Source organism: Arctopsyche grandis, chromosome 10 (assembly GCF_051622035.1).
Source record: "Arctopsyche grandis isolate Sample6627 chromosome 10, ASM5162203v2, whole genome shotgun sequence".
Taxonomy (NCBI): Eukaryota; Metazoa; Arthropoda; class Insecta; order Trichoptera; family Hydropsychidae; genus Arctopsyche; species Arctopsyche grandis.
The window spans coordinates 20,215,953-20,239,363 of NC_135364.1; the positions used below are offsets into that span (position 1 = coordinate 20,215,953).

General features: G+C 36.3%; 1 protein-coding gene across 2 annotated transcripts in view; it reads left to right on the forward strand.

The window, feature by feature from the left end:
* Asap (ArfGAP domain of ASAP) overlaps positions 1–23,411 on the forward strand; it is a 91,179-nt gene that overhangs the window by 51,940 nt on the left and 15,828 nt on the right. For both annotated transcript variants that reach the window (XM_077440089.1, XM_077440090.1), the window contains exon 3: positions 4,097–4,245. In XM_077440089.1, the coding sequence (XP_077296215.1) occupies positions 4,097–4,245 (149 nt within the window). The remainder of the gene's footprint in view (positions 1–4,096; positions 4,246–23,411) is intronic.

Here is a 23,411-nt window from a genome sequence, read left to right on the forward strand (position 1 = left end):
TGTCCGATAATTGCAAGAGTGATATTTTAATGCTACACATATTAGTTTTTTTTCTTTTTATAGAAAAGGTTTCGTTTTAAAATACGTCACAATTTATATGCCTTTAAAGCTGTGCTTATACTAAAAAAATTGTATTAATTAAATTGATATTTCAAGTCTTAAGGGCTAAGTCGGTTGGCATAGGCGCGCCCAGAGAAAATTTAATTTAGTGACCCAAAAAACGTGGTTGAAAATAAAAATAAAAATTCTGCATTTAATAAGTATGTATATGTGAATAACTACTTTACTGCTTATGGCGAATTTCGTCGACGAATTCATCACCGCTGGGCAGACGGGAATTTGCAGGCTTCGCCTACATCTCCTACATGTCATTGTTAATTCGAACGATCTTAAATTTCGACAAATTTCTCATATTTCTTGAAATATGGGAATCACCGTTATCGATCAAATCTATGTCAATACAAGGAAAATAAACCAGGGGGTGAGTTTTAGCCTGGTATAGGCCAAGCGTGCTTTTTTTACATGTGCAAAACTCTCTTAAGAAAACACTTCTATGTGACTGTCTGCCTCCAGTATCTGGGCCTCGGAAATTTGAACCCCCCTTCGCCCTTGTCGGTCGATGTTTCATTTTTTTTTTATCTTTTTTACACTATTCGAAGAATAGCAATTATTTACATTTTTCATTGCTAGATATGTAAAAGAATATTTTTTCATATTTTTCCTTAAATTGTGTTTCTTGGAATGATTTTGTACAAGTTCTTTGTAAACGCGTATTAGTAGTCTGTCTTGCATGTATTTAATTTATAGATCCTGTATAAACTTAAATTAATTTTTCGTTACGGCTTTGTAAAATAATCAACGTGAGAGACGATTTCACGCAGTTTTCCGTTTTGGTCGTGTTAATCGTTGGTTTTTTTTTTTGCAATAAAAATTGGATTCAAATACTCGAGGCATCGTTTGGCCGTATAAAAAATATATTTTCACCTGCACGACTGTATAATTTATTAGTTATTTCCGTTCTGAATTGAAAATACTTTTTTTTCGTAATCGAATACTCGACACAAATTTGACAATATCTATCGATCCAATCTCAGCCTAGAATTTGTATCATTTTGCCACACATTCTTTTCACTACATGTTTACGCTTACACCTACATATTATAAATAATCTTAAATATTAGTACCAATATATTGAGATTGATATTCATCATTTTGTTACGGTTGTACTGAATATAAGGCATGTGTGGTATTTAGTTATTAGTAGTCACCGGACCCAGAAGGTGCCGCGTATTGTTCAAAGGTTGTAAACGCATTGTTAAAGGTTTGCCGAACCTTTTTTTACAAAAGATTTACAACAATGGAACAATGGATAGCACTGTGACTATCCTACCTCTAGTTATTAGACACTGTATTTGTACATATGTATGTATAAACGTATTTCGGTAGCGTGTGGAAAATACCCTTTATTAAACCTACTCCATCTTCATTAATATTTTACGGACGTGTTTAACGAAGATGGGGGGCAACAATGCGTGTCTTTCCCTTAAGAAAAAAAGCTCGAACGCCTCCATTGTGCCCTGAATAATGCGGATTGCGGCTCTAATGTACCCTAGAGAGGAAACCTCTCGGAAACGTTCGCAGTTTTCCTCCTACCACCTGACCTCACACCCCCACCCTTTTGTTGCAAACGAAAAAGTTTGTACAAGTGCTTTAAAAAGAATCATAACCGTCTTGAGACCTTACGAGATCGCTTCGGTCGATTAGGAAAATATTACGTTTCAATGGAAGAGATCAAGTTCTACTTTTTGATTATGCAATTAACTCCCCTCTTCATTGCTTTTGTAATTGACACCCGCCATCTTGTCTCATTTAAAGTGGACCCGTTATGCTTAATTTGCTTATATACACATAAACTATTTATTCCGTACTCACATTTTATATAGAGTATATCGAGCTTTACTAGGTAAAGAGGTGATTAGAAAGAGAATGTACTATTATTTGTTACATATGTACTACGGTCGAGTTTCATGAGCCAGTAGTATGGTTCGGTGGTTGCGTTAATGCTAATTATCGAGAGATTTCGGGTTCGAGCCTCAGTTTGACTTGGATTGAAAAGAATTTGTTCAAGTCGATGGTTTCCTATCAGAGTTTGTCAATTTATCTGATTTTATTGTTGAAACGGTTCTTCAGAAAATTTGACAACAGCCTACCTATTTGAATCATCTTCATCATCTACAGCCATTCGCCAACCACTGCTGGATGAAGACCTCTCCATCAAGCTTCCATTCGTCTCTGTTTTGCGTAACTCTCATACATCTCACTCGACACATTTTCCTAATTTCGTCTAATTAACCTATTGGAATATAATTGCTAATTTATATATACACAAATTTAAAACCATAGGCAATTTGATTCAAGATACACACTGCAAATTAAAGTGTCGTAATATGCCGTTAAGATGTAATCAATCGTTATATCTAAATATAATTATGCGTTCCAAACTTAATAATCATTATATTTTATTGAATAATATGTCAATAAAATTCCTTTACAATTTTGATTTAACTTTACAATCTGAATTTGTAAGTGTCATTTCAGAATCTGCGTTCTAAAATGTACGTGCGTAACTGAAAATTACTTTTGGGGCACTGCTGAAAAGTTCTTCCGATAAGGCGACTTTCAAAGTTTATTCTTCAAAACTTTACGTCCCTCACCTTTACCGAATAAATAATCGAATTTCTTTTTTATATGTAAATAAGTCCCCGGGTACTCGAATGCTGTTACTGATCTGAATCGTAGATTTTACTGTGTTAATTATGTATTGCGTCCGTGAAGCGAGACGGCCTTTTTTCATTACTGTTTACCTCCATCGTATATACTTCATCCCCTGGACGATAAATTGTAGTCGGGACACGTTCATCCTAACGGGAAACGTCTATCTACTCTTAAACTTGATAGTAGATCACCCATTTAATGCTGTGGCGTTTCACGAATTCGAACGAAAAAATAACTAAGTATTTATTAAATTTTCGTATAGTATTAAATACATTTCATACAGATAAATAAGCTGTATTTATTTTTCATGTTGATTTGAATTGATCATATGTCTACTTTTAATCTACAACTACATACATATATTGTTTTATTATTTTGAATTGAAGTCGATTCGAGTGATGTGCCTTTATAATACAATGCATTCTTTCAACTGTTAGGTCGAAACACACTGAGTGGTATGGGACGTCTCGTCCCTGGCTTGTAAACAGTGGGTGTTCTGTGACCGTAAACACTGGGTGTTCCCCAAACCGAATTCGGGTGTAGTTGCACGTGCAGAATGCATATGTTTGGGAGGTCACACGTGTATGAATATCCATATGCAGCTGACATTTATATTTACATATTTGAATAGAAGTTTCTCCTACATTTATTCAAATATGGGATTCACCGTTATCGATCACTGTCAAGCAAGGATAAAATATCACCGAAAACTGGGACTGTGTATCATATATATGGGCTAGGGGTGCTGCGTTTTTTTCGCATGTTTTATAGTATCTAAAACAAAACACGTACCACGTACCGCTCAGTGTGTTTTCGCACTTAAGGTTGCCGTTCGCATAGAAATTTGTCGCCGGGCAAGTCTCTTAAGGTGACGTTTATTGAGATTTTATTTTATTTAAAAGGAAGAAATTGTACCATAATGGCTTTACAGTTTCCCAATACGCCACAATAGCCAGAAATACACATGTATTTATATACATATTATAAGAGAAAAAATAAAATACAGAGTGAACACACACATTGTACATTTATATTCAGTACAGATTTGTTATGATTCAAATTCCTCGTCTTTTTTATTTCTTTGCTAAATACGATTTTGAGATCATGACAGTGACTAATACAACTATATCACCCGAATAGTCGTATTGTGCTATTATCGAAATGTCCTTATGTGTTAAAAGCAGGTTGCTAGTCACTAAGAAGCGCTACGATAGGCAAATTGCTAGAGCTTTGTTTGAAGTTTTCTCTACGTCGTTGTCCATTTTTATCCATCTGAACTACCCTAGTGATGAATCTAACGTTTATTTGTTTTTCTTTTCAGCGCACGTAGACAACGAGATGTATCTTTCGAGGGCACTCGAACGCTTGGGTGGCAATGCCATGGGCAAAGATCAAGAGCCCGACATTGGAGCTGCTTTCCTCAAATTCGCAGTAGTTACAAAAGAACTTTCAGCTCTTATGAAAACTTTGGTGAGTCCTCTAACAATAACGTATATAATACACACACTCGTTCGTGGCTCGGGAAATTCACTGCATTGTTTAATCTATTGTAATATATATTACAAACACGCATTCCTTTCGACGTTTCACACATCATCGGCTTGTAGAACAAATCATCTTTTTTTTATTATTGACGTTAATATCGTTTTTTGCGATTTTACTTTATTATCTGTCTCGTAAATGAGAAGTGTATACCGTAATTATTTTTTATCGTCCTAAGCCACGGATGTATAACTTTTTTATTATTGTTTTTTTTTCTTCTTTTTAATAATAATGAAACAGTCATTTATCATGTTTTTATTTAATTACCCCTCCCCTCATTTGTGAGCATACACAAATCATGTTAGTCGTAGTGGTAACGGTTCGTTCGTAATCATAATTTGTAGGCGATGTTTTGGCATTAGATCTACATACATTGTAGTTAGATTAGCATGTGTAATTAATTAGGTTTGTATGAAATTCCGAACTATTTAGTTACATGTCAATTTTGGTTATTGTATTGAAATTGATTTAATTTAATTTAATAGAATGAATTAATTTATTTACTTAATTCTTAATACTTCGATACATTTTGGTACAAAATGGTAACTTCAATCTCAACATCGTAAACCTTTTCTTTAAAATTTATTGTACATACATATATTATATAATACAGGTTTTAAAGAAATCGTTTTTGTGCGCATGGCTTTGTGTAAATTTTAGGTTTAGAAATACTTTGGATCTTATTCTTAATGAATTAATATGATTTTTTTTTGCTTACTTTCAACTTTCACTCCTTTGAATGTATTTTTCCCACAAATCAGCGTTTCCACTGTACCAAATTCTCCGTTTATTTTACTGTCGCTTTTTTCGGCGTTTTTGGCTCATTATGCAATTCCAGTAATCTTTATTGCACGATGTTCACACTGCTGTACGTGTTTTTCGTACGAAGACGGCAAATTTCCATTGTGATTCAAATTCGGTTCTCATGATCGTAAAAATAGCTTTGCCCTTTGGCGTGCCAACTTATATTTTTATTTATTAATTAAAACATCGCTCTCTGGATTGATTTTTAATTTTACTCAAACCTGATGAGACGTATTGTTGTTTTTTTTATATATTGTAACTGTCAGTTTGTTAGTAGGCGTATTTTTCACGTTAATTCATTTACACGTTCAACGTTTGTTTGACAGATCTAGTTCATAAATAACGTTCGCAGTCGCTATTAACATATTTTTGAATATTGAAGGCTGAGATATGTATGTTTACGATATTTGACGCAATCTTTGCGAATCCTTATTGGGATTTTTCGTGCGAAAATTAATAAAATCGACATGGAAAATTCCATTTGCTAGTTTTTCCTCGTTCTGGTGCGACGATAATTAAATTTCATCCAGTTTACCCGATAAAAATTCAATTTAGCGGGCTCCCCTAGAGGTCGTGGCGCCCCCAGGCCCAAGGACCCGTAGTTTGAGTATCGTCGAAAGTGTCTATGTTTCTCTAATGGTTTCTCGTGCGCGCAAAACGTTATTACACAACGTATCGGCTTTTTTTTCCTCTTTTCACATAATATGTGGGTGTGTGCTGAAAAATTGAGCGAATTCACACGCCACTGTTTCTAAGCAGTCCAAGTATCGTTTTTATTAAGGTATTGATTAAGTATATAAATATTTAAAAATCATTACGTAAATACATTCAAATGCTGCGCTGCGCTGGTACTATTTTAATATTTCAAATGCTCTTTTTGGTCAGATTGGTCAGTTATACAGGTTGGTCAGTCTATTTTGACATTTGGTTCGTAATCTGACATTGTGCTATTTATTACTCATAATCAAATGCTTGTTTGTCTAATTTCATAGAATAGACATTTTGATGAATCCTACAAAAGTATTCAGCAAACTAATAAATTAACTGACCAAATTTTCATAGATTTTCATATGAACAATTGTAACTAAACAGTGGATGAAGATTAGAGTAAGATTTTGGGGCGTTATGACTAAGCTTCGGCGCGACCCTGCGCACTATTGTTAATTTTTATAGTGAACCTTTTTTTTATCTCTAGCTTTGTAGTTTGCTCTCTTTCCTGGAAAAAAGCCCCAAAATAAGATTTTTTGTCCAAAAAGCACGCTTCCATGCCTATTTCTGGCTATGACTATTGTTTAATTCGTAAGCCTTTTTTTTTACTCTATTGCATAGAGCACTTTTGGAACGCGTATTGTGAACTGTCATTGCACTAATCACCATCCAATCCCTGCTATAATAGCTATATATAGAATTTTGACAATATCCTTTTGCGGCGGGACAAGTTGTCAATGGGCCGCATGGATAACACATTATTCGGCCCGCTTTAAAGGTCAATGAAGTCGATCCAAGATGCTCTCAATATGAGGCCCCCACCTGCCAACGAATACAGTCTGGGAGACCCTTTCGTCGGGGAACGAGACATTTGTCCTGTTCTCACAATAAATGAATTATTATATAAATTAAAAAATATCTTAAAGCTGGCGGAAACAAACGCAGTTCTCTTCTTCCACTATCAACCCAAATATGTTCTTGGCAAGTGCACTACTTTTAATTACTTAGTCAAAAGGAAAATTTGGGTCTTCGCGGTTCATAGAAAATATTACATTTACATATTGATTTGGTATTAATAATTACAATCAATATAACGATCCTTTATTGTTAAACAAACATAGAAAAGCCTTGTAAAAAATACAAATCAATTGTCCAGTAAAAAATACAAACCTTATTCATTCGGTAAACGGACTACTAGTCATATGTGAACCAGTCACAGGACAACCGGTCGCTCTAGATCGGTCACACGTGATCACCCGTCACACTAAAACTGGTCACAACTGACCAGTTTTCTCGTGACCAGTTTTAGTGTGACGGGTGATCACGTGTGACCGATCTAGAGCGACCGGTTGTCCTGTGACCGGTTCATATTTGACTAGTAATCACCGAACCCATTCATTCATGCTATAATTACCATCGACCCCTACTAATAAGAATAACAGTCCAAAAATTTTGTTTATAACTTATAAGTTGGCTGTAAGTATATTTCCTCCCGATGAACAATATTTCCTTGACTATTTTTCTACTTTATTAATTTAGAGCGTAATTTTCAAAACTTTGTGAAAAATTCAGTAAATAAATCACCGTCTTGAAAATTTCATTTAAATTTATGCTTTCATTACCGAAATCGCAGGCCAAAATTCTCCAGGCTTTAAACTCACCCACCAACTATTTCGCATAGTTTATTTCATGTTTCCCAGGTGGTATTCGCTAACTCTCGCTTTGGTAATCTGCTAGCAAATTCTCGACGCTGAAAATTTACAATCGCGAATTTCCTTCGGCAATTTTCGAGCGCAAAAAGAGCCATTTGCAACCACCGGGGGAATTCTTTTGTCGGATAGTAAACAACTCTTCTTACTTGTTGATCTTATTTTTCTTTTGCGCTTGACCTTTATTGCCTCTTTTTTCGTTGGCTCTTGCGTACACATAGAAGGGCAATCGTTGAACAACTTCAGCGAATGAATAGAACAAATATTTACCATTATTTTATCACGCTCGTTCACATCGAAAGGAAAATTAAATGACTTTTTTTCGTATTGTATATTTATATGTAGGTATGTATTTCCACGCACACATAAATCGTTGAAGCCTTTTGTGTCGACACGCGATTTTCCAAATTTGCCATCTCGTCTTTGTATGCTAATTATATAAATGCTTATGCGTGTGAGATATGTGAACATAATACTTAATACATATGTACATACATTACATATTTCATTTCATTTCACCCGTACGCAAACGTCGAAGGTCGGCCAATAATTCAGATGAATATCTAAAAATTATTATCTCCGCATATGGACTGCTTATTTTATGTGTGTCACAATAATGATAATAATATACATATATCGCAAATTTACAGTCGCGTAAAAATTTTCTATAGATTCCGTATATTACGTTTTACGATATGACGAAAATGAAAAAAATGTAATATAGCGTTCATGTTGTACGCTTATGACTTATGGCTTGAATAATAAATGCGAAAAAAATCGTTTATCGCATAGCGAAACGGTTCATACGTCAAATGCGATCACTGTATAAAAAGTGATGTAATGTATAAAGTCAAGATATTGAGGTGGCAAAACCTGGAGTAGGATCATCTCAGAATGGTCGTTGCTTTTTTTCATTTATCCGCAGTTTATCGATTTTATGGTGTAATAGCTTTGTTTTGGGTTTAATTTTGGTGCGAGTCGTTGAAAAATTTAATTCATAACAATACTGTCAAAATATTTTATCATAACGTCACGACAGCTGATATTTAAGTCCGATTCGAACAGCTGATCTTTAGTGCGCTATGAGACAATGCAAAAATGAGGGTATGTAAATCCGGATTCGATATAATCGAATGTAAATTTTAAATTTCAGCCAAAACCATTTTATGAAAATTCAATTGCGCTTTTTGTATTATGGTTAAAATCGCACACAAAACTCCCGACTCTTTCCACGAAGTTTCTTTCCACTATTATTGAATTCTGCGGATATGGTCCAAGTAATTCGAAAAGAACCAACGGAGTGCGAATTCACTACGAAGTTTGTACACAGTCAGTCGGTTAAATATTTCACAAACTTGGGATCGTTTAAATTTAAACTTTTAACTTGACGGACTCTCGACCGTATTTCGTTAAACTTTCGTTTCATTCATTGTTTACGAATTCTCCTCTACACCCCTTTTTTATTATTCTTTCTACTTCGCCACTCTCTTTCGACACTTTAAACTTGTCGGTGTTTTAGTTCGCCCACTCTAAAAATTTATACCTTTTTCTTATTTCGTCACGTAGACGACGACAAACCGGGTCGACGATTTTCCTAATGCGTAAAAAGAAAATCGAAGGGTGTGTTCTCTTACGGAGGGGTGACCCGAAGCGCCCTTTGCTGAGGGATACTCACACGTTTGACCCATTTTCCGAATCTCGCAAAGTCCTTTGTAGTCGGGCCAAATAAAACGTACTACGTATGACGGAACGCGACTTATGAGATTCCTTATATCCATCCATTATGTAGTTTCATCCGTAGTTAGAATTCTATAATTATATCGAACGTTCCATAAATAAAATCTACATAAAATAAATCCTATTATTATCTCATTCATTCATACAAAATTAACACCTAATTTAAGAAGTGGCAACTATGCAACAATTATACGTAAATATAAATGTAAACGTAAATTCGTGATTCCAAATGACAACTTAATATGCTGTCCATATACGTATTTGTACATAATGCTAGTTTTTCCATTCAAGTTTCTATGTTTTATTTTTACATATGTACATACAGCGGCGTGGACTAGTGGTTAGCATATTATGTTTTCGAGCAGAGTGGTCACGGATTCGAGTCCCACTAGAGTCCCGCTGTTGGCCAGACCTTGGTTTGTGACTCCAGGTCGATCGTTTCTTATCAGAGTTTCCCAATTTTTCTGATTTTCATTGAAACGTTTCCTGTAAAATTAACATTTCCTTCCTATCTCTCTTGCTAATCTCAAGTTATTCAGCGTCTTGAGGTTCGCCAATTTGATTATAAAATGCTGCAAAAATAATCTCCATAGATGTCACTGTGGATGTTTGTATGAATTCGCATTGTATAAAATGATTATGTATGGATTGTATTGTATCTGGAATAGTGCACACGTCGATTTGGAGCTATCTGTAAAGGCGAGTGTTCATGTTCTATAACGACACCTATTTTCAAATTAAGTTCTAATTAGACATTACAACAGCTATTGTTATACAATACAGTAGCGTCATCTATGGACAAACTGGTAGAATCAACTATCAAAAAATTCCATATACTACGAATTAGCGAAAAACACATTATATGTACATACAGTGTAGGTAAGCGTGTTTTGAATATCAATAAATTCGATATGGGACGAATTTGCGAGAAATGAATGTTCAAATAATGACCACAAATGAGGATAGGTTGACAATTTGTTCGGAAACGTTTTCAACAAAGAAATGAAAAAATAAATTGGTAAACCTTGATTTTTTTTACATATGTACCTATGTAATGTTCAGTTTAATGTGGTGTTTATTGATTTTTTTTTCATTTGATAAGTCTGCGGCATATAAAATTTTGTGTCAAGTACCCACTGTCGTTTCACACACGCCGGGTGCCATAAATATCTCAATTTGTACAGTCTGAATTCAATGGGAATAAATATTTCAAGTACGCCATGTGTATGGAATAAAGTGAACGATAGTTTAAAAAATACTTACATTAAAAATAAACGTCTAATAAACGCATGTCATTTATTTTATCACTTTTACATGTATAACTTTGATATTAATGTTTTATCATAAACCTACGGATGTACATACATATGTACTAATTATAAGAACGGTCTTTTGATTAAATTTTCTATAATATATCAAAAACTTAATATAATCCCACGCTTACAAAGTTTAAGCATCGTATTTTACGGTGGAATATTTAAGTTAAGGTTCTACTATTTATGATGCCTGTGTATAAAGTATTTTGTTAAATCCAGAAGGCATTAATTAGTACTGATAAATTAAAAAAGCTATTTTATGTAGACATCGACGCATTTCAACCCTTGTAATTTTTATTTATAACTAGCTGAACCCGACATGCGTTGCAATGCCACAATTACGCGTGCAATTCCCGTTCTCGTTCTCGTTCCACAGACATTCAATTTTATATATAGATATATTTGTTGACGTGGGCCAGCCGCTGTGTGTTTGTGGTACAGCCCTGAATGGTCAGTATATTCGTGTGCGAGGTAGGCGTGGCGCGATTATTGTCACACTCGCGGCGTGATGCGTTGAAAGTGGGATAGCTTTACTTCGAAAGTGGGATAGCTTTACAGTAAAATCGTAATTACGAATATTATTATTCAGATGTTTTTTCACAGTAATCTTCTCGGACATGCATACACCAAATCCTGAAAGTTCCATCGTAATCGGTTCAATGGTTTAGGAGCCTATTCGAGACACACACACAGACATTCAATTTTATATATATAGATATATAAAACTTAATGTATGTTTGTATACATATGTACATACATATATGTATGAGCACATTATATATTTACTATATATTACATACTATATAATGCTTTCAACTGAGCGGTCATGGGTTCATTCCCTGGCCCGGTGTTGCTAACCATACCTTGGATATATGTATGTGACTCCAGGTCGATCGTTTCCTATCAGAGTTTGCCAATTTATCCGATTTCATTGTTGAAACGGTTCCACCAAGTTAGCAACCTCGTTTCCTAATTTGAGTTTCTAGCATTTTGAATTTGATGATTATTATAAATATCCTACCAGCATACATAGTCCTTAAAATTTGCTGTATATCGAATTTGTCCATATATATCTATAATATTGTATAAATATAATTGTGTTTGTAATAAAAAAAAAATCCGCTATGCAAAACCACAGTTTTCAATTGAGAACCTCCAAATTAGGTATACTATCTCATGCTAACTTGTTTTGGAAGTAGTAGGAACTCGGGATTCAATGTCTCTCATCAAAAAACCCTCAGCCAAGTGTGTTTGTCCGTTATACATAGTTTTAATACATAATTTTCTTATTTGATAAGCCTTCAACATATTTCACGGCATCTTAACCACGACCCAAGGATTTTGAAAGAAGGATTCTTTTTTAAATTTTCCGCCTGGATAACGCTAGATAGCAAAGCTAATAATTATGATTATATTTACAGACAAAATTATTGAAGATGAACGTTGATGGATTTAATAAGGATGGGTCTAATTGTCTAATAGACCGTTTCAACCTGTCTTGAAATCACAGTACAGACAGTGATGTAGTTCTAAATAAAAAAAGAACCAGGTCGGTGTTTAATTTTTACGACCCCCCCCCCCCCGCTTTTTTCCTTACTAAAAAAAAATTAGGCTAAATTGGCTAAAATAATTAACAAATATTCTTAATTATTATTTGATTTTACTTGTTGAAATTATGATGTATATATTTTCTTATATTTTATAAAAACTTCCATAATGCATCCTTTTCAACATCTTTGATTTTCAACAGCAACATTTTCTTTTAGCAATACTAAAACCATGTACGTCAAAAAACTATCAAATTTTAACATGTGAATTTAGAGATGACTTTTAATTTAAGCCGAGTTCCTTCATTCTATCTATCCTCAAGCGCGTATGGTTAATAGTTCAAAGAATGTTTTCTTGCGAAGTTTTGGGTGGTTTTGGATAAAAAATCAAATCAAGTTCAATAAACGTCTTCTAAGTTTTGAATGTGCTCAGATTACTATTCGATTTTGGTCATGGAGTGTTTAGAACGAGTGTCTGCTCATAATATATGGAATACAAACTTTTAATGTGAAAAATTTTACTCGAAAAACAATTTTTATATCAAAGTGCCAGGGCAGCGACCTGGCCCGACTACACCACTGAGTACAGATACATACATACATATATAGGTTCAGGATGTGAGGGGTTCTCAATGATACACGCGGATTAGAACAAACAGCGTTTATTATATGTATGTACGTCTTTATATCAGGCCTGCTAAATGGCAGTGTTTCATACACAGCTAGTACACAAATACGCATTAAGAACGCTCATTAAGCACACATTCTGCCCGATCAAAACCAAAATCCTACGTGTACAGATCTTCTAGTTGACGAAGTCTTATCTCTTAATTACTTGGGTATGCATTGGAAACAAATGCGTTTAATTGTATACCGACAGAAACGTCGTTTAACCAGCGGTAAACGGACTATTTCGCACACGACGATCGTTGCCACGAAAATCGCAAATACGGAATATCTGACTCAAATTCTCGTTAGTGCGATAGTTCGCGTGCGTATCTCTCGGTGCGTGAAATTTTCGAGTGCCAGATATTTCGTGATCGAGATTTTAAATAGTCACCAAACTATTTAAAACTTATATTTCTGCCGGTATACACAATCCAATACATTCACATACGTATTGCTAACATAGTGTTTTTACACGATGAGACTTCGTCAAATGAAAGACCTGTACATATACATACATACAGTGTCATAATATGAATTTCAATTTAATTTATTTTCATACAAACGTTATAATAAAATTTAATATCGCACGAAAGCATTCCATAAATTTGAAGAGAAAAGGATATTATAAAAAACGTCGTTTTAAAATGCTCGCAATTCGGGGCAAATCCGACCCGTTTTCCCCGCAACGAAACCCATTAGCCGAAAGTCCCCGTCGACGCGCAATTTAACCCATGAATATAACCACATTTTCGTTAAATTTTGACGTGTCCTTAGGCAGACTACCGAGCGTCATTAATTCAGATCCCCCATACGAATTCAATTAAAACCGCATCACACAAATAATTAACGGTAGCACTATCTATTTTAATATGCACGTACGCAGATAAGGATTTTGGCCCGTCCGCACCGAACCCACTCCAAGACCGACAGAGGCAAAGTCTTTAAGTGCACTGCCGTATAAATAAAAACGCGAAATCGTTAAATTATATATGACTTCCGTGTGCATCCAAACGGAAGCTTCGGTCGTAAAGCATGCACTCGTTATATAAATGAAAAATTGCATTCGAACGACTCAAATGTGCGTAATGATGTTTAGACGTATTCGTGTAACGCTTGTAACATCATCAACTGTTACGCGCTTGTGTGATGAAATCGTTCTTGTGATTGATGCGATAATTTCGACGAATCTGGTTCAAACTGTATTTTGTTTCTGCTTTTGTTTTACTTTCGTATTTAGTTGTATTTATTGTAGGATGAAGTAACCATCTTCGTAATCTTCGCGTTATCTACGCAAACTCTGCTCTAGATTTCATTTAATGATTTAATGTTTTTTATCGACAAAAAATATAAATTCTACCATTTTAAATTAGAATACATATCGTCATCATCTACAACCACTCACCATCCACTGCTAGATGAAGGCCTCTCCAACACGCTTCCACTCGTCTTCGTTTCGCGCAACTCTCATTCATCTCACCCCACAAATTTTCCTAATTTCGTCTAGTTACCTTCCTTGCGGTCTTCCTTTTACTCTTTTGCATTATCTCGGGTACCATTCTAGAACTTCTTTTGTCAACCTTTCGTCCATTCTTCTAGCCACGTGGTCTGCCCATTGCCATTTCAATCTCATTACTCTATCCACCATGTCCATTACTCTTGTCATACTTCTCACCCACGTATTCCACTTCCTGTCTTTTCTCGTTATGCCAAGCATACATCATTCCTTACTTCTTTGAGTGCATTGGACTGTGTGTAGCATATTGTCGTTCAATGTCCAAGTTTCACATTTATACGTCATCACATTCAAAATGCATTGATCAAAGATCTTTTTCTTCAGGCAGAATATACATATGTACATATGAACAATAAATACACTTAGTTAGAATTGAATATCGTTAACTTTCCTATAATGCAGGAGATTAGGCATAATGAATGGTAAGAACACAATGAAAAGTTGTTAATTATTCGTTTAATAAGTACATATAAGTAACTACTTGGCTGTTTATGGCGAATTTTGTCGATGAAATCGTCACCGCTGAGCAAACAGGAATTTGCAGGCTACACTAACATCGCTTACCATTTCCGACCAGGCGCAGACACAGAATCGTGTGGCACGGCATACTTAGGTGACTCCAGCTGTAATGGGCATATCTTCATGCCATTGTCAATTCGTACGATCTTATTATTTCGACATATCTCAAGTTTTTCCTACATATCATCATTATTGCTATCGATCACTGTCAAATCAAACATATGTTAATTACAAGGATAAAATATCACCAAAAACATTCTAGGAGGTGAGGTTTGCGAAGCAACTCAATGGTACAGATTTGACGTAGCAGCGTTTTTTTGCATGCGCAAAAAAAAATCGTTCCATTTTAAATAAAAACATGCAACGCACCACTCTGTGTGTCTGCACCTCAAGGCATATTCAATTAAGCAAAATAAAAAATAAATAAATGAAAATTTTAAGAGGGTGCTATACCCTGTATTCCGTTTTCTTTTCTGTACTTTTGCTTTTCTTTGTCATTTTATTCGCCGTTTTCTTATACTAGAACCGATCTACCACGTTGTATGTAGTCAACTCTCGTACAACGCGCCGATTCAAATCAGCACAAAGGTATAAGAAAAGTGGAAATCTGAAAGAAGGCACAATATCCTATTTAATGTTTTATTACAATGTCATTTTCCTTATTTTCCCTCTTTTTTTTTCGTTTTCTTACATAATCTAGCGCGTTATATGAAGATTGAATATATGTAAATATGTAAGATGTGTAAAACAGTGCTATTATATATCATTAGTAAACATCAGATTTTCACCAGTGGATTTTCTTTCTGGGGGTGGGGCAAGTTGCCAATGGGCTGAATTGGTAACAGATTATATCAATTAAATAATATCTAAAGACTGGTGGAAATATAAAAAAACAGCGTACTCACTTTTTTTTTTAATTAGTCGGTGGGAGAATTTTTTTCCTTGCAGTTCATAAAAAGTATTGAACGCTAATATTAGATGTTCGTTCATTTGATTTGATGTTCGTTCGTTAATTTTATACTAATAATTACATTAAATATGTCGTTACTTTGTTGTTTAAAAATAATTTTAATTTTGTAAATTTTAATAATTCCTTGAAAAATATAAAACAATTGACCAGTTCGGCCTCTGAAGTGACCATTTTTTCTCTTGTCTCAATCTTTAGAGTACAAAGAAATGTACACACTACTTTAATTCATCTTTGTTTGTACTTGCGCATCTGACATTTTTTTTTTTACGTTATCATATACCTACTTTTCGTATGAGCCAAATGCAAGTGCAATCTTATCAACTTGAAGTGGAAATGATAACGTTTCGCTATCATCTATTACACTTGTATGAATCGAATCTGTCACTAGGGCGAAATGTGCAAATGTACATACATACATACATACATACACATTGCGAGTTTAAAATAATACAATAATATTTCTGTCGAATTTTCAACTGCGTCATTGCTGCTGAAAATAAAAAAAAACTTGCTCGTGCATATTATGTAGAACAATTGCGCTGAATTTCGCTTTTCGACTGAAACAATTCTACTTCCATCGTGTGTTTGCATTTGTACTGACAACGGCATATTTTCGTTGCATCCTGTTCGAGCACGCGAGATCAGAATTGATGGATCTCGTTTAGAAGTGCTGCATCCTGTTTGGCACACGCAAGGCTCGGTCTTGTTTAGAATTACAATGTCTGGAAACAGTTCGTCTGTGACTTTCCAGCCGTGCGATTTTTTTTAATTTGATTCTTCCGACTATAATCCACATAATTTAGAGTTTCAATAAATTGAGACTTGTATAAGTGACGTCTATTAACGCCTCGTTCTCGCATTCACTGCTTTTTGACGAATAGCGTGTAAAAATAAATCAGGGGATGCCAATTTTATTGGATCCGTCACAACGAATAAATTAGATAAATTGGCAAATTCTAACAGGAAACCCGTCAATCTGGATTTAATAACCATGTAGATCTTGCCAGCAGCCATAGACCTACTCGTAATCATCGAGATAATCGAATACATTTGTTTTTCGATTCTGGCCGCCATTTAAACCCACGTTCTCTTTACTGGTTAACAATTGCCTAACTATGAGCTACGCTGTATTAATTTATCGTTTGTCCGCTTTTAAGGACCACTAATTTTGGTTTAAATTTTCTGAAAAAGTTCCTTTCCAAATTGTCACCCGCCTGAGCAACACCAAGCAATATGACTATTTTATAAAACTTATTTCAAGGGTAGTGAATATCACTGATGAGATTCCTATAGAACGGGGCGTCAGGCAAGGATGCATCCTAAAACCTACTCTTTTTAACACCTACACCGAATCCATCTTCCACGATGCTCTCCAAGAGGCGGAGGGCATCAAGGTGGGCGGCGAGACGATCACCAATATAAGATATGCTGATGACACGGCACTAGTCGCTGAAAATTTAGCAGACCTGCAAAGATCTCTAGACCGTGTACATCAAGAAAGCAATCGAAGAGGTCTGCGCATAAATCTAAAGAAGACAAAATTTATGATAGTAGATAGAATGCAAACAGACACCGGGAATCTAACCTTGGATGGAGAGGTGATAGAAAGAGTAAAAAGATTCAAATACCTGGGTACCTGGCTGAATGAAGAGATGGACCCAGATGAAGATCTAAGAATCCGCATCGAGATGGCTAGAACAGCATTTGTAAAAATGAAGGCGGCGCTTACAAACAAGCATCTCAATCTTCATACGCGGTTGAGATTCGCGAAGAGCTACGTCTGGACAGTATTACTACACGGATTTGAGACGTGGACTCTGAAAACCAAGATGATCAGCCGCATTGAAGCTTTTGAGATGTGGATCTATAGGCGTATGCTGAAGATTCTGTGGACCAAAAATATATCAAACGAAGCTGTCCTCGGCATGATGGGGAGAGGCAGGGAACTTGTTTCTGTCATCAAGCGGAGAAAGATGGAGTACCTCGGACACATGATACGGGGTCCAAAATACGAATTTCTCCGTTTGATAACCATGGGGGAAAATAGAAGGAAAAAAATGGATTCGCAGGAAAAAGTTATCTTGGCTTCGAAACATGCGCATGTGGACCGATATGAGCGCCGAAGAGCTGTTCCGAGCCGCTGAAGACCGATGCGGATATATTCAAATAATCGACGAGGTGGTCGCCAACGTCCGGATGCGGACAAGGCATTAACAAGAAGAAGAAGAATAATATCCAAATTTCACCCGCCTGAACAATGTCAAGCAATTTGACTATTTTATAAAACTTATTTCAAGTGTAGTGGATATAAAATAGTGGAGAGAGTAAAGAGATTGAAATAGCAATGGGCGGGTCACGTAGCTAGAGAAAAGAAATGCAGAAATGGTACTTAAGAAAATTTAAAAGAGTGAATGTAAGGCTGCAAAGAAGATGGTTCGACGAAATTATAAAAAAAAATGTGTGAGATGAAATGGATGAGAGTTGCGCAAAACAGAGACGAATTGAAGCATGATGGAGAGACCTTCGCAATGGATGTTGAGTGAATATATGTAGGTGATGATGATGATTTAATAACAACAAAATCGCCATTTTTATTTTAATATACCATAAACTGAATGAACAATAATAAATCAGAACTATTTTATAATAAAACTGACAACGCAAACCCATTGTTTTAGTCCAATACATAATACTAAATGTATGCATAGTGCAAGTGCTTAATCAGTTCAAGTTTTTATCACACCATAAAAACATCACACGTATGTAAAATATTGCAGAAAAAACAAATCGTAAACACGCACTTAATTTTCCAAACAACCATTTATCTGAAGAAGTAGCAAAACTCGTCTTTCGAAAGTAGCATACTCGAACGCTGGTTCCCTCCTCCACTCACCCTACATACTTCGTACAATAAAGACACATAAAATACAATTACAATTACGTCACACGCACATACTCGTGTATAGTACATACAAACTAAAGTACAAAGTTGCACTGGAACGCTTTATCAATTAGCGTGGAATTAAAAATGTGAAATTTTCATTGCTAGGTAATTACTAAATGGTCCGGGGCCAGTTGAGATTAATTGAATCGTTCGGGATGCTGAGCGGCAGGTCCCCTCGCGCCCGTCTGCCACCAGGACCACATGAGATCGAGAAAAGCTCACCGAGAGCTTTCGTAAGCTTCGCATCTGCTGCTCGTTCTGCACTCCCGGTAGCTGTAGAAAGTTTCCCCGGCCGGGCACGCGCACCGGCTCTCACAACGTGCCCTTGACACACTGCCTGCCTCCAGTCCAGACTCGATCGACAACCTTTTTCCGTTTGAGCTTTGAATTCAGCTATATTCAATCAATTTGAATATCTATAAGTATAGCTCAGTGGTTAGCGTGTACTGCCAGCAACTGAGAGATCTTACCCCACCCTCTAGATCTTGGATGAAGTGGATCATATGATGTATATTTAATTTGATGTAATGTAAACCAATGAATGCATGTTTTTTGTTCATTCAAAAAATAAAAATGAAATAGAATATATATGTCACAGTGAAATTATAATTTCAGTGACGTTTCGGTGAAATCATAAATAGTTACATTTCCACTGGGTGTAGTTCAGTGAAATCAAATCCAATTACATTTTCACTGACCCCTATAAGTGAAATTATAATCTTCGACAATTAGATGATAGTGCGTCACCGATACGAATCGCGCCACCCCAAGTCGAAACCCCGCTCGTCGCCATCCCCACTCAGGTGCCGAACTCGCGCTCACACGCACTCTCCGCAACCCCACTCCTGTCCATTCCCACTCTTTTCGTGGTCCACTATCTGTTTCGATTTGGCTTTTTTTGATGCCACATGTGTAGGACTGGATGCGGAAGCACATCGTAATATCTTAGCAGCCAACACTTATTTATTTAAGGATAGGTTAAGTTGGAGTTGGTTTCATTTATTTAAAATTAGATAAGGTTACGGTTGGTAGTACGTTGTAATTCTATTGTTATATCCGTATTCACACTCGAGTCAATAACAGTTTCACTGTAACATATATGTACACTATTACTATATAAATATTTTATGATATAAAATAATATTCTTTTTCAAATCGGTTGTGTGTAGCATTTTCACTCGATAATACTCACCAGCGTCACTCTTTATTTCTGAGAAAAGAGAAGGTTTGCAAGAAGAAAATCTTAGTCATGTCAAAGGAAAATAAAAACTAAATGTATACAACCCTTCTACATACATGTATATACAACGCGCTTGATCAGTTCGACAAAAGATGTATGAAAATAAATAAAACAAATGTGAAAATGTAACAAGACGTTATATTGTGTCATGTTTTCTTATAATTTCGTTATTTTCTTATTTATTTATTTTGCTTTCAGATCTAATCTAATGCGTTATAGACACGTTGAATGTGTTTATATGGTGCTGCTGATTAGATTTTAATATTTGTGGCTTCTTATTCGATCGTGTCTTATCAGAGTTTGTCAACTTATTTGATTTAATTTTTGAAACATTCTACAGAAACTAGTTCATAGTGACATAGATTTGGGGCAACCTGTCATCGCCATAGAAGTCGAAAGTTTTATTCAATCTTCTAAACCTATTCTTTTAAAATATGGATATATTTTCAATTTAATGCAATGCTCGCTTAGTTAAATCACTGGTATTCTCCATTTCAATGTATGAAGTGGAAACATTGCACCGAGTAAAAAGGAATTGTGGTTATGGATGTTACGCATTCACGAATGTCTCCATCCCTTAGGATCTAGCAATAATATAACGATTCCACATTATCCAGAAAAATAAAATCTGTTCTATTTTGCCATATTGCCAGGAAAAAATTGAAGTCTCAAGAAGTGGATAATGGTGGAGTCAGTAAGCGAGTAAATGAACGGTCTATTGCAAGATGAATTAATTAATTAGACCAAATTAATGATTGAGCAGGATCATCCTCTTTAAACGCTGCTATCAACTTAGTTTAAAACCGGAAAGGATAAATTCGAATCGTGCTCCAAGTCTCGCATCACAGGAGACCATGAAATTCAGCACTGAGCAGTATTAAGAAGACAAGCTGAGATTTCAAGTTACAATTGAGGTTGGACGTAGGGCTAAAACTGTTTGGCAGTTTGTTTTCGTTCGCCTTTAACCTGAACTTCCAACTTTACTGTACTTGCATCGTGTATAAACGCCTTTAGTGGTAATGAAATACTTCGTATTGTAGCCAAGTCTCAGTTTGTATTCATCTTGAGCGTATATGTACAAGACACGATCTATCGCCAATTGTCGCCGTTTTAAATCAATTTAGGTTAAGTGTACATTCTCGTCGATCATCATCGCAACAATCAACGCCCACCATACTGAGAAAGGCGAATGCTAAAAACACCAATCATTGTCTACTGAAATATTATGCATCGAAACAACCTTCGCAACACCTTTATCGAACACGTATTCCAAACGAGCGTTAAATAATTCATACGCGGAAAAATTGCACTGATACACTTTACATCCCACTTGTTCATCACCCCATGCATAGCCGACCCACGTGGCCGAATATTACATAGGCAAGAGCATATAAATAGCATAAAAGTGGACTTATTTAAATTATATATCGTAGATATTCACTTGCTTAATTTGTTTTAAACATGGCTTCCAAGGAGATACAGCAACTCGTTTTCAAAACTGTTAGCCAAAAAAGCAAGTCTGTTCTTTTCCGGCAGTCTAAGTTTGCGCTTGCACCAAGTTTACTATTAACTCACCACTTGACTTTCGCTTGCATGTTCAGACATGTCCAATCCTTCAGTAACTACAGTGCTAGAGGTAGCCATTCGGCAGAGTATTAAAAACGGTTTCTTATTCACTTGGTCGCTCATTAGTAAAGAGCGGACCAACTTTGCGCCGTTCATTGTTCATTGTTCGCCGTGCTTTGTTCATTTTTATGACGAATCTTTTTTTTATGCTCTCTAGCTTTGTAGTTTGTCCTGTTTCCTGGAAAATAGACCCAAAACGCCCTGTTTCCGGGAAAAAGCACGCTTCCGGTCCTACCTCTACTCATTAGTCATTACTAGACTGCGGATAGACACCGTACTTTTTCCAGGAATCGGGGCGGTTTAACTCTATTTACAAAGCTAGTCAAAAAAAAAACGTTCGTCGAACCTTAAACAATGCATTTACAACAATTCAACAATACGCAGCACCCTCTGGTTCCGGGCTTTAGTCATTAGTCATTACTAAGGATAGGCGCTCGATTTCTATTTCCCAGGAAAGAAGGGTTACCTATTATCAAAATTTCTATTTGTCAACCTTTTTTTTGCTCTAGCTTTGTAGGACAATGACCGCACATCAAAACAGCACGCAACGTGCACGCTGCAATTGCTTAAGGAAGCATTTATTTTTCATACTACGCCGTGCAGCAAATGTTTTGCCCGGTGTGCGTGCTACCATTCAAATATATGTGTTCAATAAATGCATCCTGAAATATTTGTAGCGTGCACGCTGCGTGCTGTTTTGGTGTGCGGCCTGACTTAAGCATACATACGATAAACACGCTGTAGATAGGAATATTTTAGGGTATTAGTTTTGAAAGGATTAAGTAAAAAGAGTGCAACGTGTCTAGAATACCTAACTGGGATCCTAAAACCAACCTTACTCAGTAAATCGGAACAATCAAGGAAACCATATAGGAGCTTAAAAAAGAATGTAGCATCAGTGTGTCGTCGCCTGACAGAAATATTTTTAAAATAACTTATTGTTCTTCTAAATGCCAGGTTAACTAAAATAAAGTTTCTTGTAAGTCCAGAAGATATTTATAGAGTAAAACTGGCTCGCGTGCCTTCCGTTGCGTGCCACATCTACGAGAAGCTCTCGCATCCTTGCGGGGCCACACACGTGTTGTATGTAGATACACATGTTTGTGTGCACATATGTACAACGTGTGAGCACACCTGTGACGCTTAGGTGCTCTCCTGGTAGCGCGTGCTCCACATACTTACATACATATTGTACACGTACCGACCACGACATGGGCAGCGAGCGTATCACTCGTTCGCTTCACACTTGCTCACCGGTATACTAGTGTGGGGTAACACACGAAGGTATCCCACCGCAAGGGTAGCACACTACACGCTTGGTCGGTAATCCCCGTTTTGGATGTGCAATTTGGGATATATTGCTGTCGGTTCCCTCATCACTGAGGATCGTGACTATGATGTGCGGTCAACCAGCTGCCTCCATTCAGTTCTAAATTCGGCCAGGCGAAGACTTGCTACCGTGGAAGCGCCCGTCGCTGCAGATACTTGGTCAGTCCAGCGTGCGGGGGATCTGCCTCTGGCTCTTCTGCCTTCGACGCTACCAACCACAACCAACCGCTCCAGGCTCTCCTCACCTCTTCGTGCAATGTGGCCGAAGAACTGCAATATACGTTTCAGGCATATTGTTGACAATCTATCCTTGATTTTCAATTCTTCAAGAATAGACACATTCGTGCGTTTGTCGGTCCAAGGCACGCGCAGTAGCCGTCTCCAGGACCACATCTCGAAGGCATCGATTCTCCGTCTATCCGCCGCCTTCATGGTCCACGTCTCGACACCATAAAGGCAGACA